The sequence below is a fragment of the Budorcas taxicolor genome, chromosome 18, assembly GCF_023091745.1.
Source record: "Budorcas taxicolor isolate Tak-1 chromosome 18, Takin1.1, whole genome shotgun sequence".
NCBI lineage: Eukaryota > Metazoa > Chordata > Mammalia > Artiodactyla > Bovidae > Budorcas > Budorcas taxicolor.
The window spans coordinates 45,670,326-45,690,586 of record NC_068927.1 but is presented as its reverse complement, the minus strand read 5'-3'; the positions used below and the strand labels follow the sequence as shown (position 1 = coordinate 45,690,586).

Genomic DNA, 20,261 nt, shown 5'->3' with positions numbered 1-20,261 from the left:
AGAATGCAGCCCAGCTGCCCTCGGGCTGGGAAAGGGGGTGTCAGTCTCCTACTTTTGTTGGGTGGGGCCTCGCCCAGCGCTCCCCCTACTGCCCTCCCTCAGGATCTGGTATGCATCCAGCCTAGGGGCTTTGGGGCTGGCCCTGTGCTCATTGGACACTGCCAGGCCCGGCTGTCGCCGCTGCTTCGACTTCTGCTACCTTGGCTGCAGGCGCGGGCCCCTCTGCCCAAGCTTCACTCCCATTGGCCCAGCAGGGACCTGGGCTCCCCAACTCTCGCCAGGGCCACACTGCTCCCCTGACGGAGCGAGGCCATCAGTGCCACCCAAAGGTGGCAATGTTGGTGTCTGACTCTGTCCCAGGCTCCCTGGATCCCTGCGATGAGAACTTGGACAGCCCTGGCCGCGCAACCCGGCTCCTCCGGCAGTTGCACAACCTCCGCCGCCACCCACCGACCGCCCCCCCCCCCGCCCCCCCGCCCCCCCGCCCCAGTTATGCTCCTTATATTGTGTGGCAACCAGGCGAGAATTCCAGGACCTTGTGCGTACTCGTACAAATCTGCTTGGTGCTGTTTGGCTGCAGGGAGAGGCGTGTCCCGTGAGCCCCGGGAAATGGGGGTGTGTTCGCGTCCAAGGGGGCGTGGCCCGCGTCCGGAGTGGGAGCAGCCGCCCCGCCCTGCTGGTGCAGACTGTTCGCCCCAGACCGCAGCTTCCGCGGGAGCCCTGGCCGGAGTCCAGGACACTGAAGAGGAAGCTCTGGTGACATTCTAGACATGGGCTTCGAGCAGCAAGCTTGGCTCCCAGCCGCTTAAACCCGTGGCAGGTGGCGCACCTCCCACCCCGTCCAGCCAGGGATGTGGGGACCCGTGTTCTCCTGGGGGCTGGGCGGGCATCCTTCCAGGCGCTTGGCTTAGGCATCCTAGCGCTTCCCGGGCTCCGCCCCTGCTCTTCTACGGATTTGTCGCGGTTGATGGCTATGTGAAGAGGTCCTGGGAGTCAGGGCCGGGGTGACCCAGCTGTTATCCTAGAGCCATGACTCTGGGTCAAGGAGATGATTGTCCAGCTTGCTGTCAGGCCCAGAGACGGCTGTCAGGACTGGCTGTTTAGTGTAACAGAAACTAAGACGAAAATCCAAATGCCACCGACCTCTAGCCCTCTCCTTTGTGTTCCTCCTGGGGAGTGTGCCTGGTTCAGTCCCTGGATGTCTCATTAGAATTTCAAGGACGCCTCGTTCACTATAGAGGTACCAGTCATTGGGGCTGGAGAGGTGGTTGACTCAACTTGCAAACCGAGGAATTTGGGGGTAATCTATGTTCGATGTTGTGACTAACTTGAAAACTGTCATATGGAAAGTTCTCTTCCAGATAAGTTTACAGAGCCTCCAACAATTCTTGTGGATAAATGGACATCTTCTCTTAGCCTTGTGGGCTGTCTTGTTCTCCAAGCACCTGCAGTGACTGGCACATGTGACCCTCAGTCAATGGCATTCATCGGGTGAGCAGGAAGATAAAGATCTTTGCAGTGAGGACCCATTTGCTGACTGAGGTCCAAAGCCGCTGCAGCCACATTAGCCCACTGTTCAAGTCAAAGTTACATGATCCCAAAATAGAACAAATACTGTCCCAGGACAGCCTTCCACTGGGGGTGGGAGGGAGAGATTGGAAACGTAGAGTGCTTCTTCCCTGTGAATAGTCAACTGCTTACAGGCAGCAGTGCCTGGATACGTATCCTAGAAGTGGCTCCCACTCTCCCTGAGCCTCTGAGGTTTGAAGAGCTCCCTGTGGATCATTCAGGTGCCTTGTTTTTTCAACTCTGGGGCTTGGGAGCAGAGAGCTGCCATCTGGCATTCCCAAACAAGACCAGCCAGGGAGCAGGGGGTACGACTGGGGAGTTTTCCCAGGGGCTGGGCTCTCCTTGCATTAAAAGCTCTCAGGGCAGTGCCCCTGGACTTACAGAGGACGTGTGGCAGGGCAGATGCAGGGGCTGTGAGATCCTATTCTGACCTTCAAACCACACTGGGGTTGGGTTCCATCTGGGTCAATCTGCGGCTCCTGAGAGAATTCCACTGCTAGCCTGACCCCTGGCAGGAAGCTGCCCCTAGCTGCCACCCATTCCTTTTTCTTTACCTCCATCCACAAAAGGCTACCCCATGAGCCTTTGTCTCCAGGTGGGGCAAGGCTTCTCTCTACATGGAGTTGCCCACTTTGGGTGGAGAGTGGGTGAGCAGAATGGGGGCCAGCCATGTCCTCATCACCTCTGAGACAAGACCAGCATTATGTAGCTGTCAGTTTGTGGCTGAAAAACATCTGCCTACCCACCTTAAAGTCAGCCGAAGTCAAACTTTGGTCTGATGACCATCAGTCTGTGACATCACAGTTCTTTCAACATCCCTTGTCAACCTAGATGTCAGGCTCAAGGCCAGCATGTGTCCTCTGACCAACAGCTGGCCCTCCACCTTGATATAGAACTGCCCAGTGGCTTGAGTCAAGTGCTCTGCCTCAAACTGGAGATTCTCCGGCGGCTCCTGCATCTGTATGTCCCACTTTGTCATCCTCTTAGGGGACACTCCGATCTTATGGGTCCTACAGTGTCCTCCAGGGCCACTGCAGCTGACCTCTTGTGTCTGGGAGTCAGGAGGGTAGGAAGAGCCCAGTGGGATGGGGCCATCTTAACAGACAGCATTCTCCAGAGATCACAGGACTGCCTCCTGGATGGGGAGCAGGGTAGCCCCCAATCCTGTGGTCTAATTTAGGCTCAGCTAAATTGATCTTCCCTTGGTCAGGAGCCATTTCTCACATCCTTGCTTCTCTACCCGTTTGTCAGCTGGTTTGGTTGGGTTTGGTTTATATATGTGTGTGTATGCCTGCTCAATCATGTCCGACTCTGCAATCCCATGAACTGCAGCCTGCCAGGTTCCTCTGTCCATGGGATTTTCCAGGCAAGAATACTGGAGTGGATTGCCCTTTCCTCCTCCAGGGGATCTTCCTAACTCAGTGATCTAATCTGAGTCTCGTCCATTGGCAAGCAGTTTCTTTACCACTGAGCCATCTGGGAAGTCCCTGGTTTACATATGCTTGTTAAGTCACTTCAGTCGTGTCCAACTCTTTGCAACCCTGTGGATTACTGCCCATCAAGCTCCTCTGTCGATGCTATTTTCCAGGGTTGCCATTTCCTCCTCCCAGGGGATCTTCCCAACCCATAGAACCAGTGTCTCCTGCATTGGCAGGTGGATTCTTTACCACTGGCTACCTGGGAAGCCCCTGGTTGACATATACTCATGAGCAAAATGAATACAGTGTAAAAGGGCCCAACCCTCCACAGCAACTCTTTATCTATACCAAGAAGGCTCCGTATGTGGGACTAGGGCTACTCAAGGTCCTTATTCAGTGGTCAAGCCAAGTCACAAGTGTGGGGGCAGTGGCTCCAGAGAAATCCATGCCAGAGTACCTTTTTGTGGCTGCCTCAATGGGTGAGAAACAAAGCGCTAGAGCTGGGTGTATAATTTATAAAATATCCTTTATTTATTCTATGGAACAGAGTCAAGAGGGAGCTTTGGGGCGGGGGGGGGGGGGGGAACTTAAAGATAATAGTGTTGTGACCTGGTTTTGAGCCCCATTGATCAGGACAGTGGCCAACATCTCCTGCTGTGGCTTTGACAAATTCTCTCCTGCACAGGCAGAGAGGCCTGGTGGGAAACAGGGAAGTATTGGCACAGTCAGCTGTCCAGTTGCTTATAATCAAGAATAATTTATGAAGAGCAGAAGTAACATTTATACTGCTGGCTTGTGATCAAGAGATTACTTACAATATATTCATTCCAGGAAGTATAAAAATGTTTTTACTTATTGTTTATGGGGACTATCTTAGAATTTTAGCATTACTTTGGGAACATAGTATTTCTCTACAAATTTAGAAATTCCCTAGATTATATAAAATCAAACTTCCTGGTTTGACTTAATTGTAAGGAAATAATTAAGAGAAACATTCAGTAAGGTAGTTACTCTTTTTATGGTTTTTTTTTTTTTTTTTTAGTACAATGGTTTAATCAAAGATGTTTGCTTGAAAATGTTAGGGGATCTCCACCAACGGGCAACTATGCTGGCTATCATGCCAGAAAAATCCATAAACGCACACGCCACTAAACTGTTTTCACCAGACTTCCTTTCTAATAAACACAACACTTTCTCCTCCTCTCAGATGTGAACCTCAGAAGCCAAAATGCCCATGTGCCAACTGTAGGCATGTTGCTGAGCAAAGAAGGCTGGCAAGTCTGTCCAGCAAATTCACTGTATGGTGGGATGGCAACAGCTTTGTGGCCTCAGAGGAGTGGCTGTGCATGCCCTCCAGGCAGGGCGAGGTTGGTGGCCCCTAGCAGCAGGGGAAAAGGTTCTTGCTCAGTTAGAACATAAGCACTTAGAGGGAAAATACAAACAGGCTCATTAAAAGTGGACGTCTGGTGAATACATTCCAACTCCTCCCCCTGCAACCCACCCCCCGACCTAGGGGGACCGGCAGCTCCCCATGCTTTCACCGGCTGCATGTCTCCAGGCTGACCTGGGCCGGGGACTGCCACCTTCTCCTACCGCTCTGTGGTGCTCCAAAGAGGACCTCAGCCTCTCAACCCTCAACCAAAAAAACCAGAGGGAAAAATCACAAACACTGAAAACTGGGGTCAAAAGCTCCCCTGGACACCTTTGGTCTGCCATCCCTCAGCTTGTATCTGGTTAGGGGCTGTGAATCAGAATTCACAAACTGCGCTGCCCAGAAAGGACAGGTACAGCCGTGAGGAAACACCCCAAAGCAATAAATAACAGCCAGCTCAGGACCCTCGTCCCTGCCCCTCCCCCAACCACTGCGGCTGGTTTCTCCTCCCTGGAACCCAAGGAATCTCATCCCCAAAGCTCCCTGCGGGGCACGGAATGCTGGAATCTGGATTCCCGCTTGGGCACAGGACGGAGCCTCAGTCTTTCGCTTTGTAGCATCATTTATGGCATGAACTAGGAACATAATGTGTTTACACAAACACACGACAATTGTACATCAGCATCTTTACAATATTAAAGGAATCATATACAAGTCTACAGGCATTGTACAAGGAGTGGGGCCAGCCGGGACGCCCCACCCGCCCAGCAGTTCTCTGCAGTTTCTCCACCCCCTGGGGAAGAGCCATCTGGGGAGGGGAAGTGTGACAAGACAGAGGGTGTCCATCTTTGGGCCTGTCATCTGGGAGGCAGCAGGTCTGCAAGGACTCTAGCAGGCAGTCCTCGTTGGAATCTGGGGCCAAGAACCCAAGGTCTGACTGTGTCCCAGTCTTACTGGCAGACTAGTGTAACCATAGTTTAATTAAAAATTCAGTAATGCAGGTGACTGTGGGAAAATCAGAGTGCAGGACGGCTTCCTGAGCTGGGGACCCAGAGGATGCTGCTGAGAGATGGGCTCCTTCACCGTGGGGCCCATTCCTGAGGTAAGGATGCAGCGTGGCCCCGGTGCTGATCCCGACGGGGAGTGACTTCTCTCGGAGCCCGTGTGGGTGTACACAGATAGAAACCAAAGCCCCCGGGCATGAGTAGGTCAAGTGACGCTCAAGTGTGGCCTGTGCCCCAAGCGGCAGCCAAGACAGGCTCTCGAATGGTCCCAGGGTGGTCCCTCCCCAACGCCCATACCACCCTCCTCCCAGTGGCCCCACCCCGTGGGGGCCGTGTTTCAGCCCCAACGGCACTGCCATGCCTGCCCTCTGTCCCTAGAGCAGGGACCAGGAGTCTCCAAATCCTGTTCTGCAGGAACTTGGGCAGAGGGTCCCGCAGCTCTTCCACCACCCCCACACAGACATGCTGCCGCGTCCCACTGAGCTGAGCACCAGATAAAGAAGCAGGGGTCCTTGTCAGCCTCTCTGACTTGTGCATTGACAGTTACTTCCATCTTAAATACTGTAGAAAAATAAGCCATCTCTGACGCAAGGAGACCCACTGGAGTCTGCCGCGTGGAGAAAGACGGACAGCTCCTCTGGAGTGGACCGGGGCGGCCTCTGCTGACCCTGCCTCTGCACGTGCAGAGCCTCAAGGGTGCTGTACCAGGCTGGGAGCCCAGGGGCCCAGAAGACTGGCGGCGAGTTCCCCCCTCGGCATCTTTGGGTCACATCCACGGTCCTCTGGTGGGCATGCCTCCAGCATCCCACGTTCTGTTATGACACCCTGGGCCTTGGGGCTCCCCAGGCGGGCTCTGGACCCTCCGGCCCCACCCTCAGTCTCATGCCCACTGCTAAGAAGGCGTAGGCAGAACTCCCCAGCACTGTTTCCAGGTCCCTGGGGGTGTCCCTAGGGCCAAGGGGCCTCAGGTGGACACTGAGGCAGGGCCTAGTCCAGGGGCTCCTGCTTTATTCGGACAGCAGTGGGGTTGGGCTGTGGTCGCCGCTCCTCCCGGCAAAGCACATACTCGCTGAATTGGGAGGAGTCCACGCCCCCCCCGCAGGATGCGGCCACGCTGAAACCCCTCTGGAAGAGCCTCTCCAGGACCTGCCGGGGAAGAAACAGGGGTCAGCAAAGCCCAGACGCAAAAGTCTGCCCCCCTGGGCCTGGTGGGCACTTGCCAGGGTGAGTTACCTTCTCCTGACAGGGGTCTGGGCACAACCACCAGCAGGGCAGCCACAGAAGGGACAGGGCCCCTTAAGAGATAAAACCTGGATGGGTGCCATCCCACTGCCCTCGGGGGTCCACAACCTTGACTGGGCCCCTCTCTCCCAGACACATGGTCCTGGGTCCCCCTCCCTCACTGAGGCCCCAGCAGCAGAGACCCAGCCCCTGGCCTCAGGGCAGCCACCTGCTTCCCTGAGCTAGGAATCCCAGATGGTTTGAAGCCTGGGGCCTGATCAGCTCAAGGGAGCTCGCGGTGGAGAGGAGTTCTCTCCCGTTTCTGCAGGTCTCCGTGTCCACGTGGGTTTGTGCCTCTGTGAGAGGGAGGCCCAGTCAGTGTGTCTGACACCTGTGTCCGGCAACTCACTAGCAAGTTCTGAAGGACAGCCTACAGAGTTCTCCCTACCAAGTGCGCTCTGCCCCAACCAAGCCTGAAGCAGGAGTCTGCTCTTGGGTCTGGAAGAGCAGGTGGAAAATAGGCCCCCACTCCATCAGGGGCTTCCCAACTCTTAGACCCATGTGGGGAAAACCAGTCTAGACATGCTCTGGGAAGCTGTGCCATGGATGCTGGTGGCCGCAGGTCAGCATGATGAGGAAGGGGGCTCCAAACCGCCCCGACTCTCAGCCTCTGACCTGCTGCTCCTATTGCCTGGGTTTAATTTGAATCCAAAGTCAGACTCTGGGTGTCAAATGAAGCACACTTTGTTGAAAATACTCTAGGCCATTTTTATAGAACATCCTTTTGGAAAAAAAAAAAGCACAGATCAATTTTTTTAAGTCCATCCCCCAGGCGCCATCATTTAATTATGAGCGGGACATAAATTATGCATCGACACATTGTTGCCTTTTCTGTAAGATGGCACGGAGGGCCTTGCCATCCTGGGGACCCGGCCTCCCCCCACTACTCTCCCTCTGCCGCAGCCCCAGGGCTTCGGGGAGGCAGACGGGGAGGAGGCAGGGGCGGCCGGCCCTCACCTGCACCGAGTTGAGCCGGCAGTAGCCGTTGAGCGGGAAGCGGATGACGTGCGTGGGGTCCTGGTTCCAACCAGCGTTGACCGAGTTGCACATGACGTCCCCGGTCTCGGGGAAGACCTCCTCGATGAGGGCCTTCTCGCCGCTGAGCGCGATCCGCTCGCCCAGGTCAGGCGTGACCCGCACCACCAGGCAGTCGCAGGCCCGGCTGCGGCGCCGCTGCTCCTGCTCCTGCTGCCAGCGCTCCAGCTCGCGCACCATGGGCTGTAGCTGGTAATACCGCGCCTCCTCGTACAGCAGGCTGAAGTCCTGCAGGCATGCGCATACGGTGGGGGCGGTGGGGGTCCGCCCTTCTGGCTCCAGAGCTCCGCGACCCCGCCCGCTCAAAGTACGGGGAATTTTGCCCCCACCCCCACCCCCAGCACAGTGTGGGCTGGGATGGTTGTCCCCATTGTACAGATCGGGAAAGTGAGGCTCCGGTGAGAGTGTGCCCCCCAAAACGTCTGGCCTCCGCCCAAGGGCAGTGGCTGGTGTGCACCTGTCCCAGACCCTGTAAGCCCTTCCATCGGGCCCTAAGCCACAGGAGAAGCTTCATCCCCCTCTCCCGAAGCAGAGAAAAGTTTCTAGAAAGACCTGGAAGCTAGACTAGAAGAGCCTGAGGCTATGCGGATGGTTGGGGACCTGCTGCCTTCTCTGAGAGGACAGGCTGGCGTGGGCACAGGACAGCCCTGCCTCCCTCCCTGGAGATGCTCACTGTCCTCCAGGGAGGCGAAAGGGACCTGCCTGGGTTGGATTTTCAGCAGCAGCAGCATCTACCAGACCTTTTCTGAGCCTTAGTTTCCTCATCTATAAAATGGATGTTATCACGCAGCTCAGAGTGGGTGAAGCTTAAAGGTCAGCAGCAAGGTTGGTCCCTGCCTTGGCCAGCAGTGTGAGGAGGTGTCTGAGGGGGGCCGCTCACCTCTCACCAGCAGCTCAAACCCAGGCTGGCGGGCTCACACCGACCTCCCCTCAAGGCCCTGACATTGGTCCCCTGCCCCCTCAAACACATGTCCACCCACACCCACCCAAGCCCTGAGCAGCTGATGACCCATGACCAAACCACTCAGCTCAAGTCCCGCTGGTGAGCCCGAGGACCCCTGGGAGCAGGCAAGGAAGCCCAGTTCCTAAAGCTGGGCCCACACTGCTGGCCCTAAGTCACTCTGCCTGCTGACTGACCCTAGCCTTCAGAGTCACCCCATGCCTGCCATCAGTCAAGAACCTATCCTGTCAAGAACCACAAGAGTTCATCACAGCTTCATGCTGGGCCCCTGTTCTCATCCACTAGAGGTTTTAAATGATATCTGCAAACCAGCAACCCCCACATCCTTTCTTAAAGGCCAGAATACCTCCCCCAGACGCCGCACCAGTTCTTCCACACAGGCATGGGCTGCTTCAGCCTGTTCTACCCTGGGCCTCCACGCATCCACTCAGGACTCAAGCTGCAGGTCAGGGGAACCCTCAAGAGCCCCTTGACCCCCACTGTCCACACTGTGGCTTTTGCATCTTTTTCCCAAATGTGAATCGAATCTACCACTTCATTCCACCTTCATTGCCTCCGCCTTCCTGCTCCCTCCACATCCTTCACACAACAGATCTGAGGGTCCTGCCCCTACTCACCCTCCCTCTGCATTCAGGGACCAGACACAATCTGCAACCTCTTCCTGCTTTTCCCCTCCCAGTTCATACAGCCCCAGGCTGCCACCCATCTAGCTCCTTACCCTCGCTGCTCCTCACCCCCAAGGCCCTCATACCCTTCTGCCTCTGTTTCTCCATCATCACCCAGAGAAACACTCTTCCCTCCAAACCCACCCAGGCCAGGTTCCCCGTGGTTCCCTCTCACAGTACTTCCTGCTTCTCTGCCCCTGTGGAATTTAAGTGGTTTTCTGTTCAACATCTATCATCTCATAAACTATAACCACTGTGAGCACAGGACCTATATCTGCCTTCTCCCACTGCATTTTTAGCCTGAGTTCAGTTGCTGGCACCCAGAAACTGAATTCAATGAAGGATAAAACGGCCCTAGGACCAATGGGTCCTCTGGGTGCTGGAAGGAAGGAAGGACATTTGCTGGTTGGAGCTGGGGTAGTCCCAGCCTGGATTTCCTGCCTCTGGGATCCCTAAGCCACAGAGGAGTCCAGCCCTGGAGGCAGGACTCCCAGAACCAGGTTGGCTGCTGCAGACAGGCTCATCCCAGGACTGGGGGGTGAGAACTTTTGTTTAAAGTTCTTTTTGGTGTGGATCAGGGTGTTCCCTCTGCCAAGTGCCGACAAGGACCAGCTTTGGGAACCTCTAACTCCTGTAACTCCAGCACATGATGGTCCTTCAGCATACAACTGGGGTAAGTGCTTGCTGTCGCTGCTTAATTGTTGTTACACCCTGATAAATAAGCTAAAAATGTGAGAAAACAAAATTAGTTTAGAAAAACTGATTTAGCCCTCGGCTTCATCGTTTAAGTTTTTATGGTTGCCATGACAACCGTGGGTCCGCTTATTAAGTCACAGCGTCCCCTGTGTAATGCCACCGCACAGGCTGTGCCGGGGAGCCGCCGGCTGCGGACTTACCTTGAAGTCATCAGGAAGCAGCAGTTTGGATGTCCGCAGGAAGCTCAAGACGTAGCGGAAAATCTCCCCATCCCGGTCGATGAAATAGTGTTGCTTCAAACTGTCCAGGACAATGGGCTCGGTGCCATTGAAGAGGCGGCTTATTCTGGGAGAGAGGGAAGGTGGGATGCGGGATGGTAGGGCTGGTCTACTGCCCTGCCCCCTACTCCTTAGAGCCCACCCTGCTGGATGGGTGAGGGGCATTACATGAGTGATTCTGGGGCTATACCAGGCCTGAAAAGGACGTGTGCACACACCAGTGGCAGCCAGGACACCAGCGTGGCAACCAGCACACGCAAACGCCCCACCTACACTCACAAGCTATAGCCAGAGAGAGTCACACCCAGCTCTACACCCCTGCCCGCTGACACAGGTGACAGGCCTGGAAAACTACAATGAGACAGATACTTTGTCCCATGCACACAAACCCTTGCCCAACAGACCCGCCCAGAAAGCCCCCACCAACCATCAGATACCCCAGCCCGCAGCCACACGCCTGGTGAACACGTGTAAGCCAGCCAAGACACTCCTGGGTCACACGCCTCACCCAACCTGCATGAACAAGCATTGGACACAACACACCCAGCAACAGGCACAGGGTCACATGGGCTCCGCCCTCGAAGCACACCGACCACAGGCAGAACCAGACACATCCTGGTGAGGGACACACTGACAACACGAGTCCACCAGAGAGACAGCTACGCACACTCAACAGACTTACAAACGAGCCACCCACAGCTTCGGCTCAGGGCAGACCACAGGGACAGCACATATGGGTGCAGTCACAGGGCAGATACCCAGTGTCCAGTGTGTGCACACACACATGCACATAAGTGTGCACACCTGCCACAGAGTGTGCACACCAGTGAGGGGGTGCTGGGAGGGAGGCAGCTCCCAGCACCCCATCCTCTGGAGGGTGGTGGTTCTGACCTGAAGGACGCTCTTGGGGAGCCCCGATGCCTGGCCCCCTCCACTTCCGGGTGGAGGAACCAGGCCTCCCCACTGCCCAGGGCGGCAGGCTCTGCACATCCCCTGCAGACCCCAGGCCCCAGTGGGGAGGGTTAGGATCCCCTGAAGAGGGGTGGGGGACATCAAGAGCTTGACTCAGGAACAGGAGGGAGGGCAGCAGGGTCTCCCCAGGGACACCACCTTGGCAGGCAGGCCGCACAAGTGTCCCCAGCTGGACTCAGCACAGCCTGGGAGAAGGGTGGCTGGATCCCGGCCCCAGGCCTCCCAGCTCAGTCTGTACAAGTCAAGGCTCAGCCCCCTCACTCTCTACCTGCAGCGGCAAGGACCTCCAGGAAAGTTCCCGTCTCCCTCGGCAGCCCATCCCACCCTCTGCTCCAAGTCACCGCTCTCAGGCTGTCTCACCCCTGCCCCCCAGGGCAACGAGCTGGGTAGAAGTTGAGGGGTCACAGCACCCACAGCCTCTCTAGGCACCCCGCACCAACACTGTCTGCTCTGCTGGCCTGGCACACTCATCAGCCAGGAGGGTGAGTGACTAACCCCGTTTCACTTGGGACATGGCCCAGTAGGGCTGTATATAAGTCAAGGCTGCCTCATAAATGAGTGTGAGCGGGTCAGAACCCATGGGGAGGTGTGGAGCAGCCTGAGTCTGTGAAACCAGTGCTGCGGTCACCCAGATACAACTCATCTCAGAGTTCTGAAAGCCACAGAGCCCTCTTGACCTCCAGGCCTGGTGACAATGGCACTGGGGGACATCACCCTGCTGGCAAGCTCTGTGGGCTCCATGCCTATTCTAGGTGTTAAATTCCCCCAGACCTAACCTCAGCAGAGCACGGGCACCCAGATATCAGAATGAAGGCCACCCAGCTTGCCTGGAGACAGACAGGACTGACTGAGGCTGTCAGGCACCATGGGCAGTCATCAGCAGACCACCGAGGGCCCCCACGTGGCACCGGCAGGAAGATGAAAGAGCCACGTCTGCAGGTCAGCCTCCCCACGGAACTTTCTCCAGCCTTCCTGGTTGAGCTCAAGCGTTCTGTGCGGCAAGCAATATTTCCAGGCCCTCTGTGTTGCAAACCCCTCAGACCATCCTGGTGGTCTAGGGGACTCCCAGTCCACCACATTCCAGGGCTGCCTGGGTTCTAGGTCGTCTTAAGGGTCTGAGGCTAGAAGGCTCTCATTCTGTCTTATCTTGGGACTGGCTGGTTCTAGGTCTTTCCATGGTTCAGCATCTCTTCCCAGCCTAAGGCTTCTTGTGCCCTCAGGGTCTGAAGCTATTAAAGAGGTGTGCAGCTTGAGGGAAGGTTAGGGCAGTCACCTCAAAGGCACCCACTGACACTTGTGAAGTCTTAGAGAGCCTGTTCCTACCCCGGGCCACCCTCCAAGGGAGGCTGTAAGTTTGGGGTACTGACTTCAGAAGGTATATAAGGAATAATCTGGCCAGTTCTGACCCCAGCTGATAGGGGTCACCTTCTTTTTACTTCTTTTTTTTTTAAGTTTTGGCTCTAATTTCCTGGATGTTTCAGTGGTTACACCCAGGTTTACTTCCGAGGTTCCTGGACATTGGTGGCCTCCCACAGCCAGGATGGACACCAGCATGGGGCTGTGATGCAGGAGCTAAGTGATGTCCAGCAAGCGTGGAGGCAGGCACAGGAGTCCACTCCCAGTCCTGGGCAGCTGGGCTGGGCGGGTTCCAGGCGAGGACCAATGGCCATCCTGGGCTGACTAGCACCAATGGGGGCTCCCTGCTATGGAGCCACCCTGACCAACCAAGAACGAGAGCCCAGACCTAGCTCTGTGGGCACAGGGTCCGAAGGGGTGAAGGCACAAGCCCCCTTATCTCACAGCATTGCCCAGGGTGGGACTTGACATCCAGAACGAGCCCCCTTCCCCGGTGACCTTAACACAATCCTCTATTTCCAGGTGACTTATACCTCAGTGACCCTGGGTGAGCCACTGATCATTCTTTCCAGAATTAGTGAAAAACTGTTTTTTGTGTTTTTTTTTAAAATTTTAACATTCACTCAAAGAAGGAAGAGAGAGATGTGAAGGGCTCCAGCCAGCACAGCTGCCCAACGCACATGTCAGGCCTGGCCTGACCCACTGTCCTGACTGTCCTACCAGTCATTCCACCTCCATGGCTTCTAGGCCAGAGCTTCCGTCTCAGGAGCACCTCTCCTGCGGGCCAGGCCAGGCAGAGCCATCCAGGCAGAACAGCAGATTTATCCTGAGGTTCAGCCCCGGGGAAGAATGCAGACTGCCACCCCCCTGGGCCCATCTTGGTGGCCCGAGGGTCCCATAGGTCATGGGACCACTGAGGCAGCCTGGCCAGGGGGCCTGCCCCAAAGCAGGATGTGGGGGGTGGGGTGCAGTTTGGATGGCTGGGGGGGGAGGACCACCCCCGCCCGCCACGCTCCAGGCAGCAGCCGGGAGGCAGAATGAGGAAGCTGGTCCTCCCAGGCCTGGGTTGTGATTACTCCAGAAAGGCAAGTGTCTGATTTCAAAAAACACTCTTCAGAGAGGTGGTGGGCAAGGGTTTTATGAATGTCACTCGCAAATGTCAGCTGATTAAGGGATGATCTATCTCAAACAACGCGTGAATGCCGCAGAAGGCAAAATTGAAATGAAATAAGCAGAATCCATCTCCCATCCTAGACAGGGCCCTGCCGGTTAGTGCCAGGCCAACATAGCCAACGTGGCCTCCTGGCTGCTGCCCCCCAAGGTCCCCAGGTCACGAGTGCCCCAGGCCTAGCCTCTGTCTGAGAAGGCAGAGAGCTCCAACCACACCTGCACCCCACACCCCAAATTCTGAACCAGACGCTGCATCGGCCTCCAGCAGTCCCTCCTCCAGGGCACCCCCTTGGCCTCCAGTGCGCTCTCTATGCAGCCACCTCCACACGCTACGAATCTTTCCTCCATAAGCAACCACACCAGCAACAAGGCGGCTAGATCAGAAAGCTTCCCAGAGACATCCCTTGGCGTCTGGGGGATTAATTATCTCCTCTTTTTATTTTAAATGTCTAAAACAGAGGTGATGCCTGCAGGGGTGGCCCTCCTGCTGCCAGCCCTTGGCAGTGGCCACCCTGCGGTACCCGGAACACGCGGTCCTGGGCTCAGCCAGCAGCATGCAGCATCATCGCCCAGAGCTGCTCAGAGACCCATCCCACCTCCGGTCAGCCCTGCTGTTACATACCAACGAAGAAACCTAAGAGAAAATGCCCGACAGGCAAGAGCAGGGCAGTCGGCAGTGCCTGGAGCCCCCACAGGCTCAGGAGTCAGGGTCACCAGGGAGCCGGGCAGAGGGTAAAGCTCCCTGGTCAGAGATCCTTCATCTGCTGATGGTGGTATGTGGCTCATGCTCGTCCATAGCTGTGGATATCCCCAGACATCCTGGAATTCTTAGCCAGTCACTGCCACCCACCCCCTCCCAACTCCAAAGGAGCCTGCTGCTAGCCCTGGGGGTCCAGCAGTGGCCACTCAAACAAAGATGACAAATCGCAGCTGCGCCCCCCCCCCCGCCCCCTCCCCCGCCACCATCCTTGAACTTATGCACTATCCCAGTCGTTAAGACTTGGAAATAGGATGAACTACTTCTCCCCCAAATGACCCCAAGAAGTACACAGCATGGCTCACAACCAGTCTCCTGCAAAGGCCAGGCGTGAGTCACACACAAGAGGAACCTGAAGGAACATGAGGTTCTCCAGCCAGCTGCTGGCCAGCTTCAGATGGGGCTGGCTCTGAAAAGTGGCCTCTGCCAGTGGGTCAGGAGCTCCACCAGTGCCACCAGCTCAGGGTCATAAGTCCCTGTGCTGAGCAGCCATGGGCAGGCGGGTCTGAGAGCAGAGGGACCCTGGGGAGCCCTGTGTGTCGGCTGGCAGCAGGTTTCACATGCTCCCTATGGCCACCACATACCCCGGTGCCATGAGGGGCTCAGCTCTTACCTGGAGTCTGGGTACTTGGTGAGCGTGGCCAGGCTGCTGGTGTACATGTGGCCGCCCACATCGATGTGCACAGGCGCATTGGACTTCGTGAGCTGGGCTGGCAGCGGGATCCCCTGGGCGGCCAGGGGAGACACAGGCGACCGGGTGAGAGACAGCCGAGACATGCTTCCTCCCTCCTGGAGATGGAAACAAGGGACACAACAACGGTTTCTCCACGACAGAGCTAGGCACTCCCTTGATTGCCAATGTGATCACAGATCTAATCAGATCACTTCTGCTTGTGCCTGATCACATATTCGCCTGACAAATTATGGCCACCACTGTAATTAAGTGTATTTGCATCATTTTCTTCAAAGTACCAGAGGGGGAAGAAAAAGAAAGATGCTTATTAGCAATAAGAAATCAAGAAAAAAAAATTTTTTTCAAGGTGTCAGCCTCCAGGGGCATAAAACAAACTGCAAAATTCTAATTAAAGGTCGCAGGCTTATGTGTTAGATGTGAAATATCCCCTGACAAACGAATCACCAATTTGTGAATTGGGATTCAGGGGTTTTTGCAAGTTTGTCTCAGTAACGAGACACCTCTAAATTAGTGACTTCCTCAGCACCTAAGGCATTGAGTTTTATACATGTAGTAAATTTCACATCAAATTAAGAGCATTTTTGTTTCGAGAAAATACATAATCGTACAGCCAGTCAACAGCCATCTCTTGAGCACCACGGCTATGGCTGCGAGGAAGGGCAGCCAGTGAGCAGGTGCTCAGGAAGAGGGCATAAAGGGGGCCACCAGCCCCTGACCCAGCCCACCCTGCCAGCTCTCACCGCCGTGCCGGTGCTGCCGTGGGCGTGAAGCGAGGACCCGCTCGGCCGCTCCTTGCGGTGAGGCATCTAGGCTTCCATCGCTGCCCAGAACATCTGTGGGGAGCACCGACAAAACCAAACACGACTTACTCCTCAGTGGTCTGGGGTGCCGAGTCTCCCAGTCAAAGATGCTTATAATTGTCCTCTCTGAACATGCTTCCCAAGACCCCATGCCCTACCACACAGATGGCAACTAGCCTGTCCCCACACCCCAAGGCAAGCCTCTGGGCCATAGGAGATTAGTTATACACACATGCACACACATACATTCACTCACACACGTGTTCTCAGGGCAGCTCCATGTCTGCTAATTCAGCTAATGACAGTACTGAAACATATGCTCACCATTATTGCCCCCAAAATGTTTCAGAACAAATCCAATTTGCTTGGTATTTTGGTTTCGAGCCACGTTACCTAGCGTGTCTCCTCTTGCTTCAGAGAGCACCCTGGGAACCACAGCTCGGAGAGGATCCCCCACCCTCCAGGGGCTGGGGAGCCCCACTACCTCTTTAAACACGGTCTCTGCAGTGTTAACATGCAGCCTGAGACTGGCTGGACCCAGAGAAGCCTCTTCCAGCAGAAGCCAGGGAAGAGCAAAAGTCACCGAGGAAGCCGCCACTCCCCCTATGGCTCCTTAGAGAGGAAAACTTGTCTTTGTTTGCCCAGCCTGCACCTCTGCAGCTTCTCCCCAGGCCCCCAGAAAGGTCTTGACTGTGCCTGATATATTCTAGATCCCCTGGGAATCAAGCCCCAAGGCATTACAGAGATGGCCAGAAGGAGAGAGCAGCTCAGCTAATGAACCCTGCCTCTCCCTATAGTCACTCAGCGACTCTCCTCTGTGCCCTGGCCACCTGAAATAAGATTGTCCCACAGTCTCCAGAAGCTGCCTGAAGACATTCTGCAGACCCTACACAGGAGGGCTAGAGAAGATCAGTTTTAAGCAGACCCTTCCACTGAGCTGGGGCTGGGGAAGGTGGACACGGAGTATCACCCCCTCCCCTCCCCCCACTGGCTTCCCCACACCTAAAGCTGTACTTATCTCTTGCAGGTTTAACCCCACTCTCCCTCAAGGATTGACTTTGTGCCTTGAAAGTCAACATCCAGTTTTCATACATGGACCAAGGTCGAATGAGAATCAAAGCCTGCAAATTTCACTCAGGTCATTCTTCTAGGATTTGTTCTGCCCTCCATGTGCTGGCAAGTCCTCTGACAGGAAACTGGGGTGGGGGTTGCCATTAGCAGACAGTGATGTTTAATTTACAGGCGTCCAGGCTCGGCTGCTTTCGGCATTCCTGAGTTCCCTCAAGTTTCAAGAAAGAAAACCAGGTCACTTATCTCAAGTTCTGAGAAACCAAAACACATCTCAGGAATGGGTTCCCCTGCCCTGGGAGGCTCTGCTGGGGGGAGGAGTCAGAAGGAAAGCCACACAGGATAAACCGAGCTGGAAGGAATTCCAATGGAAATTCTATCAAAGCGGACAGCACAATATTTGCCCAACTACCAGGACACTGCTCGGAAGTGACATTTCACACCAAGTACCCATCAAAAAGCTGCTCCATCCTGTTCTCACCCAGCCTCTTCTCCATCACAAGCACAACCTGATGTTCACGGCAAACCAGACACTCACCATTGGAAGCCCCAGGCTGTACGCCTTGACGCGAACCTCCACTGCTCCCTCCGACAAACACATCTGTGCTGGACAAGGACCCTTTCCCCGACACCACTGCTGAGATCAGAAGCACAAAGTGGGTGCAGGAAGAGACGCAAGTTCATTCTGCCAGCACCCGCATCAAACCCACGACCCAGCCCGCGCGCGCCACGGCCCTCCCGAGGTCGGCCAAGACCGCCTGTTGCAGGGGCCTCGGCGGTACCGGGCTCCACGGCCCGGCCCCGCGGGTTTCCAAACTGGCTGGGTATTGACCCGTTTCTCCGAGCTGAGGCGGGAGCCCCGGGTCCCACGCCCGCCCGCTGCCAAGCCCCGCCCGCCAGAGCAGAGGGAAGCGAGCAGAATGCCACGCTCATTTACACACAAAATGATTTTGTGTCCCATTGTGCTCGCAGTTGTTCAGCTCTCTGGGGGTGATTAAACTGGCTGAGCTGCGGCAGCTTGAGACGATTTCACTAAATCGCTTCTTCGTGAAGTCGCTTCTTTGCTAAGCTGTTATTTTATCCATAAAAGGTAAACAGAAGGCGCCTGGAGAACTCTCTTCAGCTCTGCGCCCAGGGCGCCAGCCCCGGGGCCAGAGAGCCGGGGGCCTGCCGAGTTGTCCAGGAGGTGGGCCAGAAGGGAGGCAGGCGGGCCACCTGGCGCGCGCCTGCCCTGCCGCGGAGCCCGCCGGCCGGTGTGAACTTCGGGGCGGCCGGAGCCGGCTGGGCCCAGGCCGGCGGCGCCGCGGGGCTGGGGTGGCCATGGAACCCAAACCGCCTGGCAGGACCGGGAGGGTGTGCGGCAGGGGCGGGGCGGAAGACGAAGTTAAATCAGGAGGCAGACACTTAGAGACCACAGATGGGAAGCTCGCCTAATTAAGGACGTAAAAGCGCTTTTGTTCTCAAAGTTTATTGTTGCCAGGGTTTAAAAAAAAATTAATTGAAACTAATGCTGTTATTCATTCGTGCAGTTAAATTCCTCCATGCACATTTGAGACACGGAGTGAAAACTTGAAGCTTATCTTTTTGCAGTCAGGGGTGGGGGGCAACCGGAGGACGGAAACGCGCTCCAGCTGCGGGGGAGGGGGGAGGCATTTGCGAGTGTGAGCGGTGCCCGCGACCAGGTCAGGGGCTACCGCCGGGCAGCAGGGATCCGGACGCGGCGATCGCGTCTCTGCGCGGCCCGCCTGGGGGCTCCAGACCCCGAGCGCTTGGAACGACCACCAGCGCGCCAGCCCCTCCCGCTCCGTTTCGGACTCGCGGGTGGGCGTCACAGGACGCACGTCCGTCCCGTTGGAGACTTTTCCTCGCTCTGATTTGGACACCAAGCCGGGCCCAGTCAGCCTGAAGCCCAGGCTGCGTGAGCCGGGTTCTGACCTCGGAAACTCGCCGGCCCTGCAGGGCGGTCGGCCCTGCACCGAGGCCCGAGTGCCGAGACCTGAGGAAACCCCCACCCCGCGCGGCAGGAAGCTCGCTGACCGCCAGCGAGGGGAGGGTCCACCCGGGGCGAGGGCCGGCCCACGTGGGCAATCCCCCACTCCCGCGCCAGGCCTTTGTGCTGGGTGCCCCCTCGCCGTCAGCCCCCGCCACCCTGCACCCGGACAAAGCAGCCGCCCCCGCCCAGGTCCGAATCCCGGCCGGGCGACTTTCCGGGTATCGCAGCCACTTCGGGGACAGGGGTGCGCGTCGCTGAGTGGTGGCCGCCCGCGCGGTGCTTACCTCGGAGCCGGAGCGGCGGATCGGGCTCGGGTGTAGCCCCCGCCCCCCGCAGCCGCCGGTCTTGGGAGCCGGGCTCAGCCTCGCAGCCTGTGCTCGCTGCGCGGGTCGCTCCGGTCTCGTCCTGGAGTTACTTTCTCTCTCGCCCCCAACCCTCCCCCCACCCACCCCTCCCGCCCCGGCCCCCGCTTCGCGCGGCCCCTCGCGGCGCGGCGCGCCGGGGCCTCCCCTCCCCGCCCTCCCCTCGCCTCCTCCCCTCCTCGCGGCCGCCGCCGCCGCCTCCTCTTCGCGCCGCTCTCCGGCTGCCCTCCCGCCGCTCCCACCTCCTTTCCTCCCTCCTCTCTTCTCCAGCGGCCTTCTCCGATTGCTGGCGAGAAAACCAGCCCCCCACCTTAGCCTGTAGCCCGCGCCCCGTCTCGGCCGAGCCCGGACGAAAGGGCAGCGATCCGGCTCAAAATTAACCCAGCGCGGCGAGCGCGAGCGGGAGCGCGCTGCGACTCCTGGCTCGGGGCTCGGCTGTGCCGCGGGGCAGAGGATTAGAGTCGCAATTAGCTCCGCGCGCCCGCGCCTGCCGCGCTCGGCGACAAAAATGCGCTGTTTCCCTTCCTTTAGCCGGGCGAGCACACCCGCCTCCCCCGGAGCCCGCGCCTTCCCGCCGGGGCCTCCGCCAGGACCCTCCCGGGAGCGGTGCGCCCAGGCCCCCGCGCCCTCCGCCGCCCAGCCCCCCGCCCCCCGCCGGCCAGCCACGCGGCGCCCAGGCTTCCTCCGGGCTCGAGAGGGGGCGGGGGAGAAGCTGATTTTAATCATTGTCATTTCATCTGATGTAATATTTCCCCGGGCGCTTTCAGCTGGGCATAAATTTTCGGCTCCCAAATAAGTAACACAGGGCAC

The 20,261-nt window shown here is 57.1% G+C and overlaps 1 protein-coding gene across 2 annotated transcripts; it reads right to left on the bottom strand.

Moving 5' to 3' along the window:
- Positions 1-4,962: 4,962 nt before the first annotated feature.
- KCTD15 (potassium channel tetramerization domain containing 15) lies at positions 4,963-19,510 on the bottom strand. Of its 2 annotated transcripts, none has more exons than XM_052656745.1 (7): positions 19,374-19,510; positions 17,635-17,733; positions 15,969-16,061; positions 15,148-15,323; positions 10,202-10,346; positions 7,602-7,907; positions 4,963-6,509 (listed from the first exon to the last, which is right to left on the bottom strand). In XM_052656745.1, exons 3-7 carry the CDS (start codon positions 16,032-16,034, stop codon positions 6,351-6,353), a joined length of 852 nt encoding a protein of 283 aa, XP_052512705.1. In that variant the 5' UTR covers positions 16,035-16,061; positions 17,635-17,733; positions 19,374-19,510; the 3' UTR covers positions 4,963-6,350. The 2 variants fall into 2 exon arrangements, with proteins under 2 accessions (XP_052512705.1, XP_052512703.1); XM_052656743.1 differs by having other exon boundaries at positions 17,635-17,730.
- Positions 19,511-20,261: the final 751 nt, after the last annotated feature.

What these genes read in the sequence shown, in the direction of transcription:
- KCTD15 (XM_052656745.1), bottom strand. Translation starts at nt 16,034, where the DNA reads ATGCCTCACCGCAAGGAGCGGCCGAGCGGGTCCTCGCTTCACGCCCAC. An exon ending in ACCAAGTACCCAGACTCCAG is followed by an intron (nt 10,347 to 15,147) that starts GTAAGAGCTGAG and finishes CCTCTCTCCCAG; the next exon opens with AATAAGCCGCCTCTTCAATG. An exon ending in TGCTTCCTGATGACTTCAAG is followed by an intron (nt 7,908 to 10,201) that starts GTAAGTCCGCAG and finishes GCATGCCTGCAG; the next exon opens with GACTTCAGCCTGCTGTACGA.